At 48.8% G+C, this 24,930-nt stretch overlaps 1 protein-coding gene and 1 pseudogene across 4 annotated transcripts; one reads left to right on the top strand and one right to left on the bottom strand.

The window, feature by feature from the left end:
- Positions 1-1,618: 1,618 nt before the first annotated feature.
- LOC308430955 lies at positions 1,619-2,115 on the bottom strand (annotated as a pseudogene). The gene has a single exon. The product of its transcript is annotated as an uncharacterized misc_RNA (transcript).
- A 6,722-nt stretch (positions 2,116-8,837) lies between these two features.
- Positions 8,838-24,442, top strand: CIB2 (calcium and integrin binding family member 2). 3 transcript variants are annotated; one of them, XM_080929834.1, is made up of 7 exons: positions 8,838-9,059; positions 14,263-14,297; positions 16,608-16,671; positions 19,347-19,458; positions 20,759-20,906; positions 23,009-23,204; positions 23,741-24,442. In XM_080929834.1, exons 3-7 carry the CDS (start codon positions 16,628-16,630, stop codon positions 23,760-23,762), a joined length of 522 nt encoding a protein of 173 aa, XP_080785960.1. In that variant the 5' UTR covers positions 8,838-9,059; positions 14,263-14,297; positions 16,608-16,627; the 3' UTR covers positions 23,763-24,442. The 3 variants fall into 3 exon arrangements, with proteins under 3 accessions (XP_080785960.1, XP_080785959.1, XP_080785961.1); XM_080929833.1 differs by lacking the exon at positions 16,608-16,671; XM_080929835.1 differs by lacking the exons at positions 8,838-9,059; positions 16,608-16,671 and adding an exon at positions 12,635-12,656.
- Positions 24,443-24,930: the final 488 nt, after the last annotated feature.

Raw genomic sequence — 24,930 nt, 5'->3', positions numbered from 1 at the left:
TGAGATGATCCTCACTGAGAAGGAACAGATCGTTCCAAAGCCAGAAGAGGAAGTTGCACAGAAGAAAAAGATATCCCAGAAGAAACTGAAGAAGCAAAAACTCATGGCACAGGAATAAATTCAGCATAAAATAAATGTAGATAAAGTAAAAGAAGAAGAAGAAGAAGAAGAAGAAGAAGAAGAAGAAGAAGAAGAAGAAGAAGAAGAAGAAGAAGAAGAAGAAGAAGAAGTTTGGCGCCTTCTTGAAGTATGTAGTTCAAGGCAAGCCTGGGAAACTTAGTGAGACTCTGTTTCAAAACAAAAAGTATGGGTTTGGGTAGATGGTTACACAGTCAAAAGGCACTGGCTGCTCTTTTACAGGACCTGGGTTTGATTCCAAGCACCCACATGGCATCTCACAGTCATCTGTAGCTGCCTCCAAGACTCTAAGCAGACATGTGCTTCACAGGTATACACACAAGCAAAACACCTACACTCATAAAAAAGAAAAACAGGGCTGGAGAGATGGCTCAGTGGTTAAGAGCACTGACTGCTCTTCCAGAGGACCTGAGTTCAAATCCCAGCAACCACATGGTGGCTCACAACCATCTGTAATGAGATCTGATGCCTCTTCTGGTGTGTCTGAAGACAGTTACAGTGCACTTATTATATAATAAATAAAACTATAAAAAAAGTCTATTCCCTGTTTCCACAGTATCTTGTGGAGTCTTTTAGTCAGGGTTTCTATTCCTGCACAAACATCATAACCAAGAAGCAAGTTGGGGAGGAAAGGGTTTATTCAGCTTACACTTCCATGTTGCTGTTCATCACCAAAGGAAGTCAGGACTGGAACTCAAGCAGGTCAGGAAGCAGGAGTTGATGCAGAGGCCATGGAGGGATGTTACTTACTGGCTTTCTTCCCCTGGCTTTCTTACTTTCTTTCTTTTTGTCATTCCAATGTACTGTATTAGGTTCTTTGAATTTATATATTCAGGATAGAAAAAAAATCAGAATAATTTTCTGATTCAAACATAAAAATAGAGCACATTTATTAACAGTAGGAAAACTACATACAACAACGTGTTAAATCTCACATAATAAACACAGCCAAAGGAGCACAAGAAACTTCCTGATATTCTGAGGCAATATTGTCAAAGACTGTCCCATACACACTTTAATGTACATGCACATTAAGCATTCATTTCATAAGCAGGAAAAAAATGACTTTTGTCTGTCACTGAAATAGATTTTCTGGTTTTCAGCTTTGATTATGTACTACAGATAGACTTCAATTTTTTTTTTTTTAAAAAATGTTAACAAAAGCTGAGCATGAAGGCACGTATCTTTAGCCCCAACATTAGAAGCAGAGACAGGTAGATCTGAAATCAAGGCCAGCCAGATCTACAAAATGAGACCCAGTCTTTACAAAAAGAAAAGCAACAGCAAAAGCCCAATATTCATTCCTAAAATAAACATCTTTATATATAGCATCTTTTTTTAAATACCCTACACGACGACGAATACTTAGAAAGTTCTGGCTTGGAACAAGCCTGACCAGCTAACTTGCTCGCTTGAGCATGTCTTCAGTTCCCCTGACAGTCACAAATGCTTTGGACCCACTGGTCAGTGTAAGAGAGTTCTACTTCTTTTTCCTCTTCTTCGGTGGCTCATCATCAGAGCTGCTCTCGGTACTGCTGTTGCTGGAGGAGCTGGAGTCTGAGTCCGAAGACGAGGATGAGGAGGAAGAGAGGAGGAATAGGCTGAGGAGGAGGAGCTAGAGAGGCTTTCATCTGAGTCACTGTCCTCTGAAGAGGATGAGGCAGATGTCTCACTCTCTGATGAAGACTCACTGGCTGAACTGCTAGAGGTACTGGAACTCGTGACATTCTTGGACCTCTTCTTTGTGGTCTTTCTCTCTATGTTGGACTCTCTGATGCTTTGCTGCAATAATCTATTTTCCTTTTCTTTTAAAGCTTTCTTCAGCTCTGCTGTTCTCGAAGGCCTGTGTAGGTACTTTCTTTTTCCTTTGCATTCATAAGTCCAGTGTCCAAATTCCAAGCATTTATGACATCTTTCATGTTGCTTATTGGCTTCAGCTTGCCTCCGAGCTATGAGCCGATGCATGGGAGTTGCCATCTTGGAGCTGGCTTGCTTTCTCATAGAACCCAGGTCTACTAGCCCAGGGATGGCACTACCCACAATGGGCTGGGTTCTCCCCCCTTGATCACTAGTTGAGAAAATGCCTTACAGCTGGATCTCATGGAGGCATTTCCTCAACTGAGGCTCCTTTCTCTGTGATAACTCCAGCTTGTATCAAGTTGACACCAAACTAGCCAGTACAGGTAGACAGAAGCTGTTGCCATTTACAAAGATATGGCATCTATTTTCAGAGAAGGTGTAGGCAATCCCCAGGCAAATATAGGCTTTGGTTCTCAGGCATTCTCTAAATTAGTGAACTTAAACACTATACAAAAGAGTTATCAAATCCTCAGAAGGCTCTGCAGAGGTCAGTGATTAATTGAAACGATGCTGTCTGACTTCGAAAAATGTTTGGAGCCAGGTGTGGTACAATCCAAGCATGTGGAAGGTAGAGACAAGAAGACAGGAGCTTAGCAACATAGGGAGTTCAAGGTCAGCCTGGGCTATAAAACAGGGTCTCTAAAACACAAAATAAGGGCCAGCAAGGTGTTTCAGTGAGCTACTGTCAACAAGTCTGAAGACATCGGGTCCTTGTAGCTCCTACAGCTGCAATGATTTCTTCACTCCCAAGCCTCTTACCCTATGGTGATTACCTGCAGGCTTCACTGCAGGCAGGGAAAAACAATCCAGAAAGAGATAAAAAAGAAACTCCACCCATGTTTATTATAATCATCAATGGATAAACCAGGACTTCTAGAGTCTGGGCCTGATCATTTTACTTTAGCCATATTTAACCACAGCACACTTTTGGAAATTAAAAAAAAAAAAACATGTTCAGGTAACAATTACCTCAGCTCCAGGAATGCAACAGAGCCTAAGATGTGATTACACTGAGGTTCTTCGAAAAGTACACATGACTTCCTCCATAAAATAAAGCCACTCTTGTTGACTTCAAGTCTCAAGAAGAGAGTCTAGGGAGAATGACTGAGGTAAATACACTGCCTGTGGGATTCAGGATGGGCCTGGCTCTTAGATAACTCAGACTTCTCTTAGGCTCTTGTAAAGTACAAATGACATCACCCATAAGGATGAATATTATGGTCTAACAGCAACACTCAAGATTTAGGAGGGAAGGATCTGAGAGTAGTCAATTCTGGGTGATAATTATACCCAAGATTAACCTGTAAGCTGCACACGCCCAGGGACCAGTTAAGTCTCTGGAATGCTGGGAGTTGTAGTTCTTGGAAAATAACAAACGTTTCATGGGAAAGTTTAGTGGCCCATGGGTTTGTTTTTATAATCCCCTGTAACACAGTGTTTCAGGGTCACTCACAGAAAAGTTCCTGGGAGTGGTCCTGACCAAATTCTATCTTGGTCGGTATTTAATAAAGTTTGCTTCAAATTTGGTTCAGATGGGACTGGTTTTTTGTTTTTAAATCTCTTGTGACTCTCAGGAACAACACCTTTTTTTTTTACCTTTTGTCAAATTCAAGCCTTGGCTACTTGCTGACAATTACATGTTTTTTTTTTTAAGTACTTATTTTTTTTATTTATATGAGTACACTGTAGCTGTTCTCAGACACACCAGAAGAGGGCATCAGACCCCTTACAGATAGTTGTGAGCCACCATGTGGTTGCTGGGAATTGAACTCAGGACCTCTGGAAGAGAAATCAGTGCTCTTAACCGCTGAGCCATCTCTCCAGCCCCAATTACATGTTTTTATATTTTAAATTCATTGTGAGGACTAGAAATGAGAACAAACAAACAAACAAACAAACAAAAAAAGAAAGAAATGTGAATAAACAAACAAAAGGCTAACATTTCAAAAGCATTTACAAATCCCAGGGTCTCCTGTCCCACCCCTCTACTTGTGACCAGACTGCACTGACTAGGAGCACAGAGCCCTTAACAGTGGCAGCTCTGTGTGTTCTATTTCCTGCCCTGGACAGTGTGAACAGGGAAAGATTGTGGTTCAGAGCTGTCCTTTGTCTGTTTGTTTCTTTTGAGACAAGGTCTCACTATGTGGTTCAGACTGGCATGGAACTCACTATCCTCCTGTTGAAGATTCCTAAACGCCAGATTACCAGCAAAGCTCAGATTTAAACACACACTAGCCTGGCATGGTGCTCTATGCCTGTACTCTTCACACTTGGGGACAGATGCAGGTCAGTTGCCCTACGTCCTGGACTCGTCTGGGCCCCATAGTGAGTTCCTGTAATCAACATTGTAATCAGAACCAGTCGATCGATCCATCCATTAACATCTGTGGCACTGTGTGCCTTTCTCTGAGACCATTTCTTTATCAAATCGGAAAGTAACATCAGACTCTACAGACTGACGAAGTGCTTCTGAGGTGACTATATTCAGTCGATACCTTCTCCTTCTAAGGAGCCTGTCCTCCTCGGGGCTGGGGGCCTGTCCTGAACGGCTGGAATGGCCAGGGCACAAGGCATAGAGGCTGAAGTTAGTTAGAGACTTCTTTACTTCTAGCTTGTGGCACTGGTCCAGAGTCACCTTGCCTCTCTAGCTTGTAGTTGGCCTATTACTCAGGATTTGTATCCCTTGACCTTCCTCACAGTGTCTTAGTTTGAAAGAGAGAGCTTCAATTAGGGCAATGAAAACAGCAATTAGAGGGGATTTTTAAAAAGGAAAACTCCCAACTCAAGTTGGCTTCCTGTGTTTCCTCCGAGAGCTTTTCGGAGATCCTGGCTTTTCTACCTAGAAGGTGTGGTGTGCAGATGAGCAATTACTCAAGAATGTCGAAGAACAGGATCTGAACCCATGGAATCCGGGCTGGCTCCTGGGCACTCTAAGACAGGGAAAACATTGTGATGATAACTGTAGTTTGGCAAAGGCTTCTATTTCCCCAACTCTAACTTTTGAGAGAGGGCAGTGAAAGGAAAAGATGATGGGGCACCAATGAAAGGAAAAGTCACGGGGCACCAAAGCTGTGAAAAGATGACGTCCAGGATTTCAGCACCAATGTTAGGGGAAGGATGAAGAGAGTGGGGGGCATATGGCCCATGGAGGTTCGGCGAGGCCTGGGGCCAAGGGAGATGCCTCTGAGGGGCCCATGTTGGGAATCCCTTCCCCCTGAGGGACCAGCCTCACAATGGTATAGTACAGAATTTTGTTTATTCAGGTAAGAGGGTGGTAGAGGGAGAGAGAGAGAGGGAGAGGAATAGAGGTGTAGAGGCTGGCCATAAGCACGTGGAGGGAGGGGGGGAAAGGAAGGGGAAGAGGAGGAGTAAGGTTGGGAGAGCAAGGCTGCAAGAGGCCAAGAGGCCTAGAGAGGCAAGAGAGAGAGGAAGGGAAAGCAGCCCCTTTTATAGTGTCAGGTCACTGGGGCGGAGCATACCCGGCTACTGCCAGGTAATTGAGGGGTGGGGTTTACAGAATCCCAACAGGCAGTGCAAGAGAGAGTCTCTTACAGGCACCTGCCTGATGCACAGCTTCTGGTTCCCCAAATCCTAGAGGTCAGACCAACTTCTTTCCCACAGCTAAGGTCTTCTTAGTCTACACTGAGTGCAAGAGGGTAAGGCGGCCTTTGAAGACTGCTCAGTAGTTCCCTGGGCTGCTTAATTGCTTCCTGGCCTTGCCACAGCTCCGACTGCAAGCCTCCAGGAACATATGCAGTCCCTGTAGGGTGGGCTGTCTGCTGCACTAACCAGGGCCTGACAGAATAAAGCCCCAACCAGTTAGGAAAAACTGCAAACCCTCATGAAGCCCCCCACTCTCCCCCGGCAAGCTCTAATCACTCCCTTAACAAGCCACAGCCTAAGCCTGGGTAGAGGTTCAGGTGTTGCGCAGCAGAACTGGGAACTTATCATATACATATAATCTAAAAATAATAATCTTAAAAAGAAGTGAAGAGCTTGATGAAGAAGTTGCAGCACTCAGGGTTGGAGAGCGAGATGTCTCAGCTGTTAAGAGCACTTGCTGCTCTTTCAGAGAACCTGAATTTGGTTCCCAAGAATTTGCCAGCTTATAGATATCTGTAACTCCAGTTCCAGAGAATCTAACTTTTTTTTTTCTGGTCTCCACTGGCTTTCACATACACATGGCAGACATATAGATATAACACATATAAAAATAAGTCTTAAAAAATTAAGAGTAGAATAGCATCATGGCCCCCAAAGTGGTGTAAGTCAGGCAAAACTGGGCAATATTGGCATATAGGTTTTATTGTTTTTTGTTTTGTTTTGGTGGTACTAGGGACTGAACCCAGGACCTCATGCATGCTAGGCTAGTTCTTTGCCACTGCGCTACTTCCCAGCTAATTACCTTTGTTACTATATTTTGTTTTCTGGGATAAGGTCTCGAGTACTCCACGTTGGCCTGCATCGGCTGAGTAGCTAAGGACAACCTTGAACTTCTGGATTTCCTGCCTCTATGTCTTGAGTGCTGGGATTACAGGGGACCACACTCATGTAGCTAATCTCAGTCTTGGCAGCCCATGGTGAGCACCTTCCATCAGGGTCACCAGGAGCCTTTGACTCAGGTTTCATGCAGTCTGGTTGGCCCAAGTATAGACAGTAAGAGCAACGCTATTGCTAGTGGCCTTCCTTATGGGCCACTGATAGGTCCCAGGGTTGCCAGGACTCCTAAACTTCCATGTTTCTGGGAAGGCTCTCTCCAGTGGTCACCTTGATAGGGTGATCCTATCAAGATCCTGAAGCTGGCCAATCATTTATTAGCCTCCTCTGCCCTGCCTGCATTATTAAATGTCTTGAAAGCCTCATTTAACAGAGTGGCTATAGGGACTGATCTGGTTACTTTCCTTAAGGTCTTGAAGCAGCTGGGTAATGTAACCGATTATTACCAGAGCCCATCCCTCTGCTGAGGCAGAGCCTGCACCCATCTATGTTTCCTTCTTTAAAAAAATTATTTTATTGTATGACGTTTTGCCGGAGTGTTTGTGTACTGCATGCATCCAATACCCACAGAGGCCAGAAGAGGGCATCTGACCCATTAGATCCCTGGTAGAGTTTCAGGCAATTGTGGGCTGCTCTTTAGGTGAGGGGAAACCAAACCTGGGTTCTTTGAAAACAACATTAAATGTGTGTGTGTGTGTGTGTGTGTGTGTGTGTGTGAGAGAGAGAGAGAGAGAGAGAGAGAGAGAGAGAGAGAGTGTATGTGAGTGTGAGTGTGTGTGTGTATGTTTTTTTGAGACAGGATTTCTATGTTTTTTTTTATACATGTTCCCATGCTCAGTTGGTTATACAGTGAATAAATATGTATGTTTGTCTGCCCTAAATTTGTTTTTTATGACAAATTAGTGTTTAGCTTCAGACTGACACTCTAAAAGGGTTTTATTTCTCTTACTAGGCCTTTAATTAAAATCCCCAGATTTTAATTCCAGCTTCTGTCACATTTCTCTAGATGTGGTAAGTTCTTTGAATTTTCTCAAGTAGCAAAGGAAGCCAGGTACACCTTTCCTCCTCCACACTCTGGGTCAGATGCCTGGTACTTCCCAGGTTTGGAGTCTTTACACTGCCTCTCGCCCATCCCTACTCTGCCCCATTTCTTCTTTTCCCTACTGGGAATGAAGGCCAGGGTCTCCTGAATATTTTGGAAGCATTCTATGTCCTTCCAAGAGGATTTCAGAGGTCAGTATCTCAGACCTGTTCCTCCCCAACCAGGCTGGTAAAGGATTGTTTGTCCAAGGTTAGCACAGGTTTCAGAAACCTGGCCCTATCTAGATCCTCTTTTAGCCAGTCTGGCAGGAAGGCAGACATTCTAAAGAGACACTTGTTTCTCCCTATCTGCCAATCAGATTGTTGAAACAATGAACCTAAAAGAGATGGGAATTTCCACAGAAATCTCATCCTGGGGGAAGGAAAATTCATTAGCAAGAGGGGAACTTATCTCTTGGAAAGGAATTGTTTTCCCCTTCTTTTCCTGTTTTTTTTTTTTTTTTTTTTTTTTTTTTTTTGGATTCAATGTCTTATTATATAGACCTGGCTAGCTTAGAACTCACTATTGTAGATCAGGCTGGCCTGGAACTCATAGAATTCCACCTGCCTCTGACTCCCTGAAAGAGACTGCAAATGATGTTGGGTCAGTGGTGATCCGGACCATACTTGACCAGGACAGCTTAGATGAACATATCTAAGCCATCTGTTTAAATGTTGATCTCAATTTAGGACCTCAGAGTCAGACTTGGGGGATTTCTGAGTCTCTTTGATCCTCTTCCCAATGTGGTCACACTGAATAAATTTTCTTTTACTATTTTTAACTTCCAATCTGACTTTTTAAACCGGCTTCTTGAGGATGGGCCTGACAGGAAGTAGGTTGTGACCCCCACAAGCTCAATAACACACCCATTTTCAGTCTAGGATCAGAGGCTGGAGGATTTGCCTGTTCTACCACACTAATCCATGGGATTTTCTGGCTCACAGTCACCAGGACCGACTCGGGAACTGCTAGTCAGAGTGCTGGTTGGAACCGGAAGGCACAGTCAGTGGACAAAAGTCAGGCGGCCCTCCGAGGACACTGCTTGGCCATCCCAGAGTGCTGCAGCTGCACAAACTGAACAGGCCTCTGTCCCCAGAAAGAAGTCACCTTCCAGATTGCTCAAGACAGGTCTCAGGTCCCGCCTCCTTCCCCCAGGCTGTGCCTCTCCAATCCCGCCTCCGGCCCCGCCCCTCTCGCTCCGCCCCCGCCTTAGGACCGCCCCCGGCCCCGCCTTTGTCTCCCAGCCCCTGCACCCCTCCCACTGAACTGCGGGACCCAGCGGAGCGGGCAAGCCTTGGCTGGCGACGCTGCCCGCTCCCGGGCTGGCAAGGGCCGCGGGCGCGGGGCTCGGGGCTCCCGAAGCTGCCGATGGGAAGCAGCACGCTAAAGGGCGAGAGACGACGCCGAGGCCATCCATACTATCGCGGTCACCATGGGGAACAAGCAGACCATCTTCACTGAAGAGCAGCTGGACAACTACCAGGTGAAGCCGCGGCCCCTGCAGTCCTTTCTGGCCTTTTCCCAGGCCTCGCAAAAGCGGACTCACCGAGGTTCAAACTCTGCCGCTGCCTTTAGCGCGCAGCGTCACCTTGGGTGGATGACTTCCCCTTGATGAGCCTCAGTTTCCCAATCCCCGGGAATGTGAGATCATTCGATCATTCCAGTTAGAGTATTCTCTCAGAAGCGCCTCACCCACCTCTCCTTCTCTTCCCTACTGACCTTCGTCCTGCTCTTTCAAGCTGGACCCCAGCCATTCCTCCCAGTCCCGAAGGGTCTTGGAGTAGGGTGGAGGACAAGAGGCCCCAAATGCAGTTACAGGTTGGGGTGTGTTTGTTTACCTGTTATAGAGGAAGGAGGCTCTACATACCCACCTCTCTTAACCTACTTTGTGATCCTTGTAGCCCTTTCACCCCGGATTCTTCCAACTTCAGAGCTAGCTGTCCTTATCAGGGATCTCAAAGCCCCCAGCCGTGTGAAAACTTTTCTGTATGGGAGGAAACCTTATCTCCTGGCTGGCCCAGAGTCTTGCTTAGCTGCTTTAGCTCACCATGTAATGTCTCCTGTCTTTCAAGGTGCAGTTGTGGAGTCTTCTTCGTATCTTCTAAAACAGACTGGCTAGGAGTGTTATGAAGCGTGGCGTGGTTGCCTCCAGTGTGACCCAAGGGATAGAATATGTATGGAGAAGAGCCCTAGTAGACAGGGGAGGGCAATAGCTCTTGCTTTTGGAAGGTTCAGAAACAGGGCAGAGTTTGCACAGGGCCTTGAAAAGTCAGGATTTTTTTGCCCAGAAAGTTCTGGAAGGAGGTGTTTTAAGTGGAGGTAAATGCAGGCAAACAGCCCAAACCCAGGAGAGAAGAGTGGTCTGGGGAGGGTGAGGAGCCTGCACCCCTACTTGGACTAGCCTGGCATTGGGTTACTAGTCAGACCCAGTCCAGTGCTGAGTTCTGATAGTTTGCCCAGCTAGTCCCTGCCAGGGAAAGGAGAGCCATGAAACACAAGAGCCCCACATCTCTTTCCCTCTGGCTGTCTAGCATGTCCAGCCAGGGCTGGGTGTGGGCCCCAGGGTGACATCCCCTTGTCCAAGTAACTGAGTTTCCTGGAACTTCACAGTCTGATGGTCTTCCCTCCCTGAGGCAAGATGCCCCACTTCCTGGTTTCCAGATGCCCTTGCAGATGCCCAAAGCTTTGACTACTACCCTGGCCACTTGTGCACACGGCACACCCATTCCCTCTTTCTCTCACGTGCCTCCCACTGCCCTCCCCAGAACCCATTGCGTTTCTCCAGCCATTCCTGCTCTTTGCTTCAGCCCATGTCTTAAATGAAGAACAAGCCCCGAGTATGACTCAGCCTGCTTTGCATCTCACCTTGAGATCCCCCATCCATCTCGAGAATGTGTTCTTCAGCCCTCCAAAGTCTCCTGGGGACAGAGAACTAACTGGAGCTTCCTCCCCTCCTTGGGTTCTTGACTCCAGCCATGATCCTGTAGTCTTTTCTCTTGTCTTTCTTCTCTTCATTCTCCCCTTCCATCCCCCACTTCCGTTTCCCTCCTTCCTTTATCTTTCTTTCAAGCACATGCTTCACTATAGTTGGATTGACTGTGTCCTAGCCAGGCTCCCGTAGGAAGCTCTCAGAAGCCGTCCAGTGGACCTGGATGGATGAACAGACATAAACACTGTGCCCGGCTCTAGCAGGGAGCTTTCTAAAACAGGTACAGATGCCTTCTCTCCAGGTCCTCTGGTGTCGGGAGACTGAACGGCAGAACAGGGCTCATTTCTAACCTGGTCTGGGTTCAGCTGGTCTCCAGCTTCATTTCTTTCTTTCCTATCTTAAAATTAGATTTATTCATTTTATGGGTATTTTCATGTATGCATGTGACCCTGTGTGTGACTGTTCCCATAGAGGCCAGAAGAGGGCACTGGGTTCCTGGGACTTGAGTTACAGATGGTCGTAAACACCTTCGGGGGTATTGGGAATCGAACCCAGGGGTTGTGTAAGAGCAACACTGCTTTTAACCAATGAGCCATCTCTCCAGTCCCCAGCTTCATTTCTGACTTCAAGCCCCAGGCACCCTGCAGAGTTTCCATTCAAGCTGGTGCCTGTCTTTGCTCCTTAGCAGCAGGCTTTCTAGGCCTCACATCTCCAGGAAGGGTTCCTTGACCTCACCCTGGGAGTACGCAGTGGGCCTATGACAGGTATCCCTCTCTAGTCCTTCCTTCTGGCCACCGGATGGTTCCTGCCTCGCAGTGTTGCTGTCTGCATGCCTCTCTTCCTGTGAAGCGTTTTCTAGGCACAGAAGAGGCTTGTGAGGAAAGGGTAGATAGGAAGGAAGAAAGGAAGGAAGGAAGGAAGGAAGGAAGGAAGGAAGGGAGGAAGGAAAGAGGGAGGGAGGGAAGGAGGGAAGGAAGGAAGGAAGATGTATCTATACATACAATTCAAGGATGGCAAAGAGCTCCACATAGGGATTCTGAAGTCCTGGGTTCAAGTTGTAGTTGGGCAGTTAACACTAGGGGAGTTAACAAGTTAATGCTCTCGTCTGGGCCCAGATTCCACTTCTGAGGTGGGGATTCTTACTAATCCAGCTGTGCTATGTGCTGTGATGGGGATCAACCAAGGCCATTCTGGAGCCTGACCTACAGCCGTTTGGTGATTGGTAGGGTCATTCCAAGGCTAGGCTGGCAGAGCCCCAGAGGGGCCCCGTCTCCTTTACCCGGCACAGATAGTGGCTTGGCTCTTCAGTTGAGAGGGGGAGGGAAGGGACTGGAAGTGCTGGAGAGGAGGAGGAATTGGTGTCACATACACATGCATTGAAGGAAGAAGTAAATTTGGATATTACCTCCAGGCTTCTACTAGTAACTAGAAGATCCCAGCCTGGCCTGGTTGGTGTTTCCGGAATCCTGACCCCAATCCTCCCAGTCCAGCCCCACCCCCAGACATAGTTTTCACATCTGTAAGACAGAGAAATAGCACCAGCATAGTGCCAAAGATGAAATGAAGTTGGCAATTTAGAGTTTCTCATGCAAGGTGCTTGGAAATTGTGTACTGGCTTTGAGGTGGTTCTCGGCCTGGGCTGTACTTTCTAATCTCTGAGTGATGGGGTGAAGTGGGAGCTCTGGGGGATCGAACCTAAAGCTTTCTAGACACTAGGCACTGTCATCACTGATGTATATCTCCGTGCCTAGCCATCCGTTGACTTATAACATTTCTAGACAGTATCTCACTCAGTAGTCAAGGCAGGTCTTGAACTTGTTAACTTGTTACCCTCCTTCCTTAGCCTTCTAAGTGGTTGGGATTGCAGGTCTGTTTAGAAGGACTGAGTGGTTCTAAAGGCCACTGATGCCCTGAAGGACACAGGGACTTCCCATATCATTGGTTTGAGAGGTGGCAAGGTCCAGGTATTTTAAACTGCACCTCAGGTGGCACTGCCCTGGAGATGCTCTCTTGCTAGTAGGAATCGGCACACTGGGGGTGCTTTTAAAATACAACTTCTATACAGATTTTTAGGGTCTACACTTCTGCTGTATTCCCAGGAGGCTGCTGCTGTGGCTTGGGCACCATTCCTTAAAAAACAGTGTCCAGAAGGTGAGTCTAGTTGTGCTAAGGTGACCAGGATACAAGGGATCCTGTGAGCAGCACTCTTGAGGTGTCTGTATGTATAGGAAGAACTCTGGGCATATGATGAAGGAGGAATTCTGGGTATATAAAGGAGGAACTCCACTCTGGGTATATGAAGGAGGAACGCAGAGAGATTAAAACCAGGACTCCCTCCCTTCTAGTCCTGTGCTTCCAGGTTAGTTAGCAGAGCCCTGACCCCTCTCCCTTGGTTCTTTCAGATGACAGAGCTAGCCCTCTAGATAGGGGGAGTACTGCTGGGAAACTTTGTCAGGCTGCCTTTGCTGCTTGTTTTGGTGTCTGAGAACAGCTGAGGAACCAGCCCATATGCCCTCAGTCTACCTGATTCTGTGTTGGGTCAGGATGGGGCTGCTTCCCAGCCTGAGCTTTTCCTGACTACTGCAGAGGAGACATCGCCAGGAGCAAAGCTGAGGCCTCCAGGAGGGATGGGCACAGCTGCATGGAGTTCTTTATTTGTCTCCCAGTAGACAGCAGGTAGCTTAGAGAGACCGCTTCGCTAGGTTTCACCGGAACCTGGAGACTGCACCCATCTTCCTCTGCCTACGCAGGCAGCAAGGAAAACCCTTGTGAACATACTGCGGGCATCCTCTTTGGCCCACCTCAATGTGGACTCCAACCAGCTCTGTGTCCAGCAGCTCCAGGACTTCCAGAGCCAGCCTGGCTGTTGGTACACCCTGTGTCCATTACGGCCCCTCATCGGAGCAGTTCTGCTTAGCATGAGGCCCCAGGAGGCCCTGTGGGCTTTGGGCTCTGCAGAGTCTGAGGCTTTTTGTTCCTTCAGGCTACAGCAGTGGCAAAGGCAGAAGAGCTAGACAGCAGGAGATACATGGAGAAGCCCTGCGTTGGTGGACAATTTAAGTCCTGATGGGCAGCTTTTATTTCCCAGTCTCCTCGGCCTGACATACTAAACATTATCTAAGACTCTAGGCCATGAACAGATAGATACCTCTGCCAGCCAGAAGGCCCTTACAAAGAGTCCAGATGCTACCTGTCCACTCCCCTCTTCCGGCCCTCCATCTTTCTCCTGCCTCCTCAGTGTGATATCCTCTGTCCTTGCAGCCTAAGACCACAGATCATACGCCTGGAACCATACGTTCCCAGACTCAGGACTGCTGCCCTCAGCTACTCGGAACATCCACCTTATACTGCCTGCCCACAGGATGTGGTGTTCTCAGTGCCTCTGGTAGTGCGCCGAGGCACCCCATTGATCCTCTCTACAGTGGTCTCTAGAATTGTCTAGCAGCTACCTCCTGCCCTCCCACAATGCACCCCCTTGGCCTTCAAATCTACTGTGACTACTTGTGTTCCTCTTTGCTAAGTACCCCCAAGAGTGCCACCCAGTCCCACCCCACCTATGCATCACTCTCCTGGGTCCAGTTGGCAGGGGCTGAGGATCAAAAGTTTCTGGAAGCATCTTCTGCACCTAGAATTGTCTGTCCCCTCTGGAGAGGAATGGGGAGGAGCAGTAGGCACGTTTGTGGGTCCAGGGCTGTTGGGTGGGACCTCATAGTTGTAAGTGTTCTAAGAGAACACTATTTGTGTATTCCCTCCACAGGACTGTACTTTCTTCAATAAGAAGGACATCCTCAAGTAAGTATGGCTTCTTGTCTATCTCTCTGGGGCTAAGGCTGTGGTAGGAGTGGGGTCTTTTAGGACCTGCTACCCTAGGGATCCCCATATTTTAAGCTAGGGGCTCTAATAATTCTCTGGTTTCATTGCCCGTCACTCCTGGGATGTCCGAAAGTCAAAGGCATGCCTACCGTGCCTGAGCTGTTTGCCAAGGGTCTCCAGGACAGCCCCTCTCCTTGTGACCTAAGGCAGAGATCCTGAACAGGAGAGATTGCAGTGTTGTCGGTCTTAGACCAGTGAGCAGCTATTACAGGATGCTGGGGAGACCTGCAGCCGTTGCTGGCCCCCTCTACCTAGGCTATCCGGTGTCACTAAAAGCCAGCAAAGTCTCAGGATCAGTTTCCCTGGAGATCAATGCTCAGGCTGGGGCTGCAGCCTGGTGCAGCCTCCTCAGAGAGTTGTGCTGGCATTCTTTTTTCACTCTCCTGTCCACTGTGTGGACAGTGCTCCTCTTCCAGCCTACCTTGTCACTTGGGTGGACACAGGCTACCTCATTTTCACCTCTTAGGGGGGTCAGAGCCCCAAAGACTTGGTCTCAGCCCTGAGCTCTACTCCCACATCCACAACACTGGAGATCCTTGGCCTCAGTGAGGTTTAGCCCTCTGGAGCCTCGCTTTCTGGGGTTCTGGTTCCACTCTCAAGAGCCAGCAGTCAAAGGTACCTGAGCCGTGGAACTATCCTGAATGTGTCCTCAATGAGGATTTCCGGTGCTGACTCTGACCTTCCAGAGTTCCTGGGACAAGCTCTCTTTTCAGTAGGAATTCCATAGGAATCCTTTACTAAGGTGCTTTTCAACCCCTCAGCCCCAGCTTGGTGCATGCTGATTCTGGGCCGCTTGTGCACCGAGGCTCACAGTGTCTCTGTTCTGACCCAATGTTCTCAAAGCCCGTCAAAGCTCCGCAGATTTATAGGCTCAGTCACCTGCTCCCTCTGGGGCAGAATTCAGATGTCTCTACCCATGCCTGGCACCTGGCCATGGTGCCTGCTGGCCACCAGTGATGAGGGGACACAGAGGGATGTTCTAGGCTAGCAAAATGCAGAGGCAAAGGCACAGTCTGTGTCTCCCTTTCACCCCCTATCCCCCACTGCCATGTACCAGTCACTGTCAAGATCAGCAAGGTTTTCCTTAGGAAAGGATGACTCAAGACCAGGCCAAGAGTTGGGGCTGGTCTAACAGGCCTTTTGGGGGTGTCTCTGGAAAATAGAGGGCACTTAGGCAGAGGTCCCTGAGTCTTGACAGCCGTGGCCTTTTTATTTCCACACTAGGGAAGGAATCGGCATCAGGTCCCCTCATGGGTGAAGGAACCCCCAAGGTATCTGGACACCCTGCCCAAGCAGTTTCCCGTCTTGTTTCTGGGTGTCACTCCCAGCAGAGGCTCACCTCACGGACCCCTACAGCCCTGTCAGGCCAGCCCCTCTTCATGGCTCACATCTCAGTGAGGTCCAGGGATGGTCAGGACCAAAGACCCCCCAGCAATGCCCCAGCAGGTCAGTGGCAGAACCAGCCTGGCCAGACCCTCCGTTGCTCTGCCCCCCTCCTTCCCTACCTGCCAGCTGCTTGCTTTCTTGGTAAGCTGCACCCTGAGTACTGTCCAGATGGCAGGGAGGGAACTTGAGCTGGAAGGTTCTTCTGTCAGTGATTCGGATCACAGATAACAATGATGCCCTGCTCATCTGGTCCCCTACCTACCAGCCCTGTAGATCCCAGGAGTCTCTAGACACAACTCCTCCATTCCCGCCCACCCCACCCATCCTGCCGCCCTCTCAGCTTCCACGATTCCCGTGGGTAAGGGCTTAGTCCTCCAAATCCCTTGTCCTCAGTGACACTTGGTCCCTGAACGAGTGGACAGGAATCCTGTCCCCTCTAGCCAAAGACAAGCTCGTCCGGTTGACACCCTGAGGAATCCACTAAGTGATTGCTTTATTGTTTATCTTCTTAACCTTTAAGAAGATGTATGTAATCATTTTTCATTACTTTTTATTTATCTTAATTGTACGTGAGGTATCTGAAACTTAGCTGCTTGCAGGGCCAGCCTGCACCATGCGTACAGGAAGTGAGCCAATCCCTGGATCATGGCTGCAGAAATAACTTCCCAGCCCCGGCAGGATCACCAAACAAATGTACAGTGTGAAAGTCTTTCAGTGTGTAAATGTCGGCAAAATAAATTTGAAAATTTAATTTAATTCTTTCTCTTCTAAAAATGTAACATATTTAATAAGACCCCATGTAAGAGCCAGGCATTCACGTGGGCTATCTGTTTATGACTTCAGAGGGAGCCATTTTTCTCCTAATGATTCCAAACGCTGCATGTCAGAGGCTACATCTCATTAATCCGTGAGTTCGACTGTCTCAGTCTGGTGCCGGTGTCTTTTCTGTTTCTTTGTGTTTTCTCACAGTGGTGGGGAGTGCAGGAGGCGGGTAGTTAAGACAAGTTCTTGCTATAGAGAGTTGGCTGGTTTCAAACCTTGGCACTACCTCTGTTTCATTCTTTGGGTTCTAAGATGAGAGCTTGGCTTTGTCTCTCCCTTTCCTCTCCATATCAGCCTCCCTCCCCCTTCACTCTGTCTGTTTATTTATTATTTATTGATTTTTGGTTTGGGGGTTTTGGAGCGGGACTTTGTCTTGGTTTTTGAGTTTGGTTTTGTTTTTGGTTTGTTAGCTGGTGTTTGGTTTTGAGACAGGGTCATTCTGTACAGCCCAGGCTGGCTTTGAACTTGGACTCCTCTTCCTGCTTTAGCCTTCTCAGTGGTATGGAAGGGCTCTGTGAACTTCCAAAACCACCCATGGGGCTTCCACATCTGCTTTCATGCAGCGAGAGCAGCACGTTTGGGTTATGACAGGACACAGGTGTATAAATCTCTTTTTTAACCCGGTGCTTTTTATGGAGGGAAGAAATGACAGAGGTACAGATTTATTCATTCATCCATTTGTCCATTCGTTCTTTCTTTCTTTAGATGACTTTCCTCCCACAGTGATTCAGGTGTTCAGATTCCTCGTGGAGTTCCTTAAAAATCTCCAGCGTTGTTCTAGTTATTTTAACTTCTAAAATTTTCAATGTTTTAAAAGATTTGCTTCCTTTATTTGATATGCATTGAGTGGGTTTTTTTCCTGCATGTGTACTTGTGTATGCGTATATAACACATACATGCCTGGTGCCTGCAGACTTCAGCAGAGGGGATCAGAAGAGGATGTTGGATCCCCTATAGTCAGAGTCACAGGTGGTTATGAGCCACACAGTGTGGGTGCTGAGAACTGAACCCAGGTCCTCAGCAAGAGCAACAAGTACTCTTAACTGCCAAGCCTTCTCTCCAGCCCTATTTATTTATTTGTGTGTGTGTGTGTGTGTGTGTGTGTGTGTGTGTGTGTGTGTGCCCGAGGAGGTCAGAGGTGTCAGATCCCTTGAAGCTGGCGTCACAGGTGGTTATGAGCCACTTTATGTGAATGCTGGGATGGTAACTCAGATCCTATAGAAGAACACATGCTCTTAACCAGAGTCATCTCTAGCTCCTAGTTGTTGTTTTAGAACAAGATACCAGGCAGAACCCTGGGCTCCTCACTCTTTGGGAGCTCCAATAACCTGATCCCGTGCCTACCTCTTCTGGTGCATCATTGGCAGGCAAATGAGAGTGTAGAAATAGCTACAGTCAGATGCCAGGTGGTTTATGTGTCTATATGCACTTGTGTATGCATTTGTGTGCATGAGTGCACATGTTTTTGTGTGTGGTTTTTTTTTTTTTTTTTGAGACAGGGTTCCTTTGTGTAGCCCTGGCTGTTCTGGAACTCACTCTATCGACTAGGCTAGCCTCAAGCTCAAAAGATTCACTCACCTCTGCCTCCTGAGTGCTAGGATTGAAGGTGTGTACCCCCCTACCCCCTGACGCATAGGTGCACATGTATGCGTGAGCACATCAGTATGTGTATGCGTGTGGAGGCCAGAAAAGAACCTCAGATGTTGTTCGAGCACCTCCCTTTTTGTTTTGAGACAGAGTTTTTCAATGACTTGGACCTTATCAAGTCAGGGCTGGCTGGCCTGCCCTCAGGATCTGACTGAAAATTACTCTCTGCAGTTACTCCATTTTTACCCAAGGTCACCCCGCTAGCTAGTGTGTGGTTTAGGTGCATTTCCAACCTCAGCCTGACTTGAAGCTCCTACTGCAGCAACCTCCACAACTTTGGGGGCACTTGTTAATGTCCAGGGGCATGTGTCATCACTCCTAGCACAGGGGGAGGGGAGTGGTGTTCAGTTCTAGTCCAAAATGTAATCCGAAACACGGTGGATCTGTCAAAGGTGAACCAATTAGCCAAGTGTGGCAACTTCAGCCTGGGGAGGCTTTCGAGGCCTGGCTACATGGTAAGACTCTGTCAACCCCTGCCTCCTCCAAAAAGCACATGAATTGAAAAATATATAAATTCTGTTGCAAGGACTTTTGTAAAAAGAAGGGCAATATTCCTCAACGCAGGAAATGACAGAAAACCCGAGTGTCCTCTTGCAGAGAGTCCCAGCTTTTATATGGCCACCATGTTGTCTTCTGACCCTCTCTCACACAAAGAATAGGATTTGGGGGTTTCTCTTTTCTGCTCTATCTGTTGTGACCTTAGGTCTTTTGATGGAGATGTGTTCCTGGAGAGGAACAAAATCACGAGGGTGAGGGGAGAGAGGATGAGAGAGACAGAGAAAGAGGGAGGTGGAGACAGTTGCCCAGCTGAGGGACAGGGAGGAAGTATTGGGTGGGGGGAGGAGGTATGCATGTGTGTGTGTGTGTGTGTGTGTGTTGTGCGTGCGCCCGTGCCAATGTGTTTAGGAAGCAAGGAGGGCCTGGGCAGTTGGGCCATCTGCATAGGGATTTGCCAGAGCCTGCTTCCCTCCAGGCTATGCCCACTCTGGACAGAACACACAGCCTCTTATCGGCCACTCACTAGATCCCGGATAAGGACTTAGACAGGGAGGCACTGGGTCACTGGAGTGCAGGATTGGTAGCCTCCAGTTCCTTTCCTCTGCTTCTCTAAAGGCTTCATGCACGGTTCTATGAGCTGGCTCCCAACCTCGTCCCGATGGACTACAGGAAGAGTCCCATCGTCCATGTGCCCATGAGCCTCATTATTCAGATGCCGGAGCTCCGGGTAGGTGAGAGGCTGCTGCTGGTGGGTTGGAGCATGGGAAATCCACACCCAGGCAGGGAGCAGAGGCCCAGATCCAGGCTGCAACCTGGCTCTAGCTACTGTGAATGTATTGCCCTGAATGGACCACTGAAGCTCTGTGTGCCTCAGTTTCCCAATATATACTTTGCATAAATAGGTTATGGAAGGGTGTGGGGCTTGGTAGGTGTCCTGTGGATTTGTGGCTGCCCACTGCCCCTGCCCAGCCATGGCCTGTGTCCACCTGCATGTCCCTGTGTGGAGTATTCTGGGCTGTACTCAGCAAGCCTTGGTCTGTTCTTTTAGATAATTTGTCTTTCCTTCCCCTGTCTGGTCATGGGTTCTTGGTCATCTCTAATGATAGACTTCCTGGGGGTCTTTTTAGAATGCCCATTAGTATTTGAGCTATGTGGGGTAGGCTCAGCCAGCTCCCAGTAAGGCTGTTGTGCGGGTCCTCGGGCCACCTACACATGGAAAGTTTCTTGAGTTTTCCAACATGGGCTATAGAAAGGTTACCCCCACAGTAAGAAAGCATTGGGCACAATTCCACAGCTCTGTGGGACTTGGCAGGCCTGGGATGTATGGCTTACACTAGTTACACTAGGACAAGAGCACTCCACGGTGTCACCTTGGACCTGCATCTTTACTCTGTCCTGAGAGATGACAAGCAGAGGCTTAGCCCTAGAGATGGCTGCCTGTCTAAAAGGGAGAATGTGAGGCACTGCAGGGTCTTTGTCTCCTGGTCCCTGACCTGACCCCTGCTGAGCAGTGATGGAAGGAATGTGGGTCCTGGGCACTTTGCCAGCACCGGAAGGAACAGAGGTGGGTGCTGGAACAAAAGGGCTGCGTGGCTGGAGGCGTCAGAACCTCCTCTTGCTGCTTGTGTTGGTTCAATTACCTGACATCTTGGGGCCTTACTTCTACCTCTCACCTCTCTGGCCTGAATTAGCCCGGGACGAAGGTTTCCCGGAGTGGTTGTGTTCTTTTGATGGGGACACAGTCCAGTAGGTAGAGGGGAGTGCCTCTGAAGACAGTCGGCATGCAGGCTCTTCTCAGCTTGCTGTGCTCATGAACGAAACCTGTGTGGCTCGAGAAGATGCTTTCTGAGCCAGGTCTTAGATCACACGCCTTATACACCTGACCTGGCAGTTCCTCCAACAACCCGTCAAGTAGCTGTGGTTACTGCTTCTGAAGGCCACACATGCAAGCTGTCGCAGGCTGCCCTCAGGCTGGCTTAAGCCCCCTGCCTCACCTACCCCAAGTGATGGCTGTGCTTTTTCTTCAGGAGAATCCCTTCAAGGAGAGGATTGTGGAGGCTTTTTCTGAGGATGGTGAGGGGAACCTCACCTTCAATGACTTTGTGGACATGTTCTCTGTGCTTTGTGAGTCGGCGCCTCGGGAGCTCAAGGCGAACTATGCCTTCAAGATCTATGGTAAGGAAGGGCTGGCAGCGGGACAGAACAGCCTTGCTCCAAGGAGCTGCGCGCCGGTGCGCCATCCAGTTATCGCTGGGTGCATTAAGGCTACCCTTTGAGAAATGCCTTCCTTGGGGTCGCAAGTCATGCCTGAGGCAGGACAGGCACCCCAACAGAGTGCGTAGCAAGGCTTGCCAATATAAGTAAGGGAGGTTTGAGATGTGGTGGGAGGGATCTGTGATGGTACAGAGATCTCCCGGAGGAGTTTGGGCGCGGGACACAGCTTCAGACAGGGAAGGGCAGGCAGGGAAGGACAGTTGTGTTCTAGAAAGATCACTAGGAAACTTCGGCATGTGAACTAGAAAAGTCAGGCTAAATCTAGGGGTCAAACTTCTTGCCACATGATGATGAGCCAGGCGGAGAAATCCTGAAGATTCCCCCTCACAGGCCAGAGATAGGGTCATTCCGTTTTTCCAGCCTGCTGACACACTGGCCACTAGAGGGCGCTGGGCACACTCAATTCTCCCACAGCTAAATGGGAGCTCACTTTGCTGTGCCTTGAACTTTTACTGGGCCATATGAAAAGACTACAGACCTTCCTGCACCTTTGAGAAGTTGGTGGGTGTTAAAGCCGTGGGCCCATCAAGGGATGTCTGTTAATTTTGTGCTATCATGTTTATTTCAAAGGACTTTGGTTTAGACACACGGTGCAACACGTGGTGTTTGCATATGAGAAAGCAGACCCTACCTGTCCACGATCCATAAATATAGCTTTGAAAATTGCACCCATTTTCCTTAAGCCTAGGACCCCCCGCAGTGCTGTCCCCTGGGAAAGGATGTTGTCTTCCTACAAGAAGAAAGGGCAGAGCATGCGGAGGTCTCAGCTTTTTACTGTTAAATGACTGTTAAATTTACTGGAATCTATCCAGCCCACTTGCCAGATAGCAGGTCTTTTCACGGAACCTTCTGCAGGTCCTTCAGGAGCAGAGATAAATCCCATCTCGTGCCTACTGTGGAGGCAGGGACCGAGGTAGGCAGCTCAGGTTACACTGAAGGGCTTCTGCTCTAAAACTGACCCTGGCCATGGTTGTGACCTCTGGGAGGTCCTTGTCCTCTTCAGCTCTGCTTTTCCCGCTTTTGGAGTCCAGGCATGGTTTATACAGATGAGGAAGATACCGTTTATGCCAGCCTGGTGGGCAGCAGGCGTTGAGTTAGAGGGACTGTCTGTCTAGAAAATGATGCTTGAAAAAACTTGAAGGCCAGGTGGGTATTTGTGGGGAAGACATCAGAGGCATGGGAAACCAAGTGCGTGGAGGGGCAGCTTCACTGAGAGTAGGAGGGGCAACAGTGTATCATGATGAACCTGCACTTGGCCCAGCCCACAGGGCCACCGTGTAATGCTCTGGGGATAGTAGGAGTGCTTTTTGCCCAGGAGACCTAACAGTACCCATATTCTATCCACAAAGGCCTTTCCTGCATCGGCCTCTCTCTGAGCGGGGGGGGGGGGGGGGGGTTCCATATCTCTTGATTTATGTTTTCTTAATTGACAGATTAAGTTGTACATGATTACCGCTTACAGTCTGCATATTGTTAATTAGTTATGGGTGTGTGTGGGCCTACCAGGGGTGATGAGGTGCCATGAAGAAAACATGGGTCTTAGAGGTAAACAGACCTAGTCAGAATCCTTGCTCCATCCCTGACTGGATCTCAGACTTGGACTCAGGCACTGGCCTCTCTGGATCCTGTCTTCCTTGGCTCTAGGAGTCCAGTGTGGGGTGAGGTCAGAAAGACTCTTCGCCTGAGTGGGAAGTTCTCAGGGAGTTCATATTTGGGAGTGCTTGGGCTGTGGCTGTACCCACCTTCATCGTGGGGGTTTGTGGGTCCCTCAAATATTAATTTGCTGCCTGTGGATGTTTAAAATATTCCTGTGTGTGAACTTGTGGGTTCCTTTCATTGGGGACAAGGGTCCCAGTGTTCTCTGAGTTCATAGATACTTTGGGGAGTCCAGACGCTGGGAGAGAGATGAGTGTGGTCAGCTACGTAGGACGCCTTTGTCCTCGAAGCGCCTGGAGGGACTGAGCCCTCTTCTGATGGTCTCCGTTCATCCCACCTAACCTCAGACTTCAACACTGACAATTTCATCTGTAAAGAGGACTTAGAGCTGACGCTGGCCCGACTCACTAAGTCAGAGCTGGATGAGGATGAGGTGGTGCTCGTGTGTGACAAAGTCATTGAAGAAGCTGACCTGGACGGTGACGGCAAACTGGGCTTTGCTGACTTTGAGGACATGATCGCCAAGGCCCCTGATTTTCTCAGGTGCTGTTACTCCGGGAGCTGGGCTTGCTCGGGTTAGACCAGAATGTTAGGGTCACGGCCAGGAGCTGGGCTTGCTTGGGTTAGACCAGAATGTTAGGGTCACAGCGGGAGCTGGGCTTGCTTGGGTTAGACCAGACTGTTAGGGTCACGGCCAGGAGCTGGGCTTGCTTGGGTTAGACCAGAATGTTAGGGTCACGGCTGGCTGCCTGGTCACATGGGATCTCCACAGATGAGGGTATATGCAGGCCAGCTTCCCAGCTGTCTGACTGGCTCTTGTATGACTCTTCCTATCACGAGAGAGGTCAAGACCTTCCCTGGTGTACAGAAGGGATCAAGACTCTTAGGGGGAGGAGGGAGGGAGGGCGGTCTAGACCTTCATCATGGGGGGCTGAAAACTGGACAACTGCTCCTTCCTCGCCTCCTGTGATGACCTCTGCAGCTTTCCTTAAGGAGATGCCGGGCTAGGTTACCTTTCCCTACAGAGCCTCTGCCCAGCCCTCAGTCTCTGACCCTCTTTGTGCTTTCTCTCTTTACAGCACTTTCCACATCCGAATCTGAGGACACTGCCAAGGCTGCGGGGGGCCTAGAACTCCATCCTCTGGCCTGCTGTCTGTGCAGGTATGGTTTCCAAGTGGTCCAGGAAAGGAGCTGTGGCCTCTGGGGTTCTCACCCATAGACATTTCCTGTGGCCATTTCAGCAAAAAAAAAAAAAAAAAAAAAAAAAAAAAAAAAATTAATTAATTAAAAATAAAAATAAAAAACCTAACTGCAACGGGGTTGTCAAGAGCAGGACCCTTCCCTGGGCCTCTAGTGTCTACTACCCTCAAGACCTGCAGTTCCCCTGTGGGTCCTCTCATCCACTCCCTCCCCCCATCCTTTTCTCACCTAGAAGGAGAAGGTGGAAAAACCTAGCAGGAGGGTGACGCGCTGAGCAGACACCCCAGCCAGCCAGGGATAAGTGCAAAAAACTGAACAGACAAACAAAGAAAACAAAAAAAAAAAACAGCCAGGGGTTTTAACAAGCTATGCAATCTTTTACCAAAGCCAAGGCTGGGCTGTACCCCCCCACCCCCCACCACCCCGTGCTTTCCCAATGTGAAGCTACATAAGCCGTTAGGTCCAAAGGGCTCCGCCCCTGTGTCGTGAACACTATCCTGCCCCAGCTCCCGGATGACATGGTATCACTGATGTGTGCTGACCTCAGATTTGTCAATTCCTAGAAATAAAACACTTTTGTGTCCTGCACTGTCCGTGTCTGTCAGCATCAGGAGTGTTCGCTGGTACTCTTTCGGGATGTCCCTGAAGCCTTAGGTGAAGCACTGGCCTGGGTGTCAGTTGCTAATGCTGGCTTCAGGATGTTGGATGAGGATTTGTTTCCATTTCCCTAGTAATAGATTTGTCTACCAACAGAGAGCTCGCCATAGTTGGGCTCTGGGTTTTCCTGCTATTCTTAAACCTTTCACCCCCACCCCTAGTAGATAGAGACTTGTAGCATTCAGAGGGAAAAGCACATTAACCGGGTATCTACCAAAGACTGGCTTTCTCTGGTGTGCACTGAGCCAGTTCTGCCCAGGGCCTGGGTAGGGGCAGGTGGGGAGGGGACTGTGGTCTTGGTTCCTGCCTCCTGATTGCAGGGACAAGGTAGAGAGAAGACGACAGAGCAGTTGCTCACCCTGTGGGTTTGGGGACACATGGATGAAGGGGAGCAGTACAAAACAGGAACAAA

Source organism: Micromys minutus (assembly GCF_963924665.1).
Source record: "Micromys minutus genome assembly, chromosome: 16".
Classification (NCBI taxonomy): Eukaryota; Metazoa; Chordata; class Mammalia; order Rodentia; family Muridae; genus Micromys; species Micromys minutus.
Note: the sequence above shows the minus strand (reverse complement) of the source record. Positions and strands in the feature narration are given on the sequence as shown.

Bases quoted from the DNA above. Each gene is read 5' to 3' on its own strand.
- CIB2 (XM_080929833.1), top strand. From the start codon at position 9,009: ATGGGGAACAAGCAGACCATCTTCACTGAAGAGCAGCTGGACAACTAC. The intron at 14,298-19,346 runs GTAAGTATGGCT...GCTTCTCTAAAG, and splicing joins AATAAGAAGGACATCCTCAA to GCTTCATGCACGGTTCTATG. The intron at 20,907-23,008 runs GTAAGGAAGGGC...ACCTAACCTCAG, and splicing joins CTATGCCTTCAAGATCTATG to ACTTCAACACTGACAATTTC.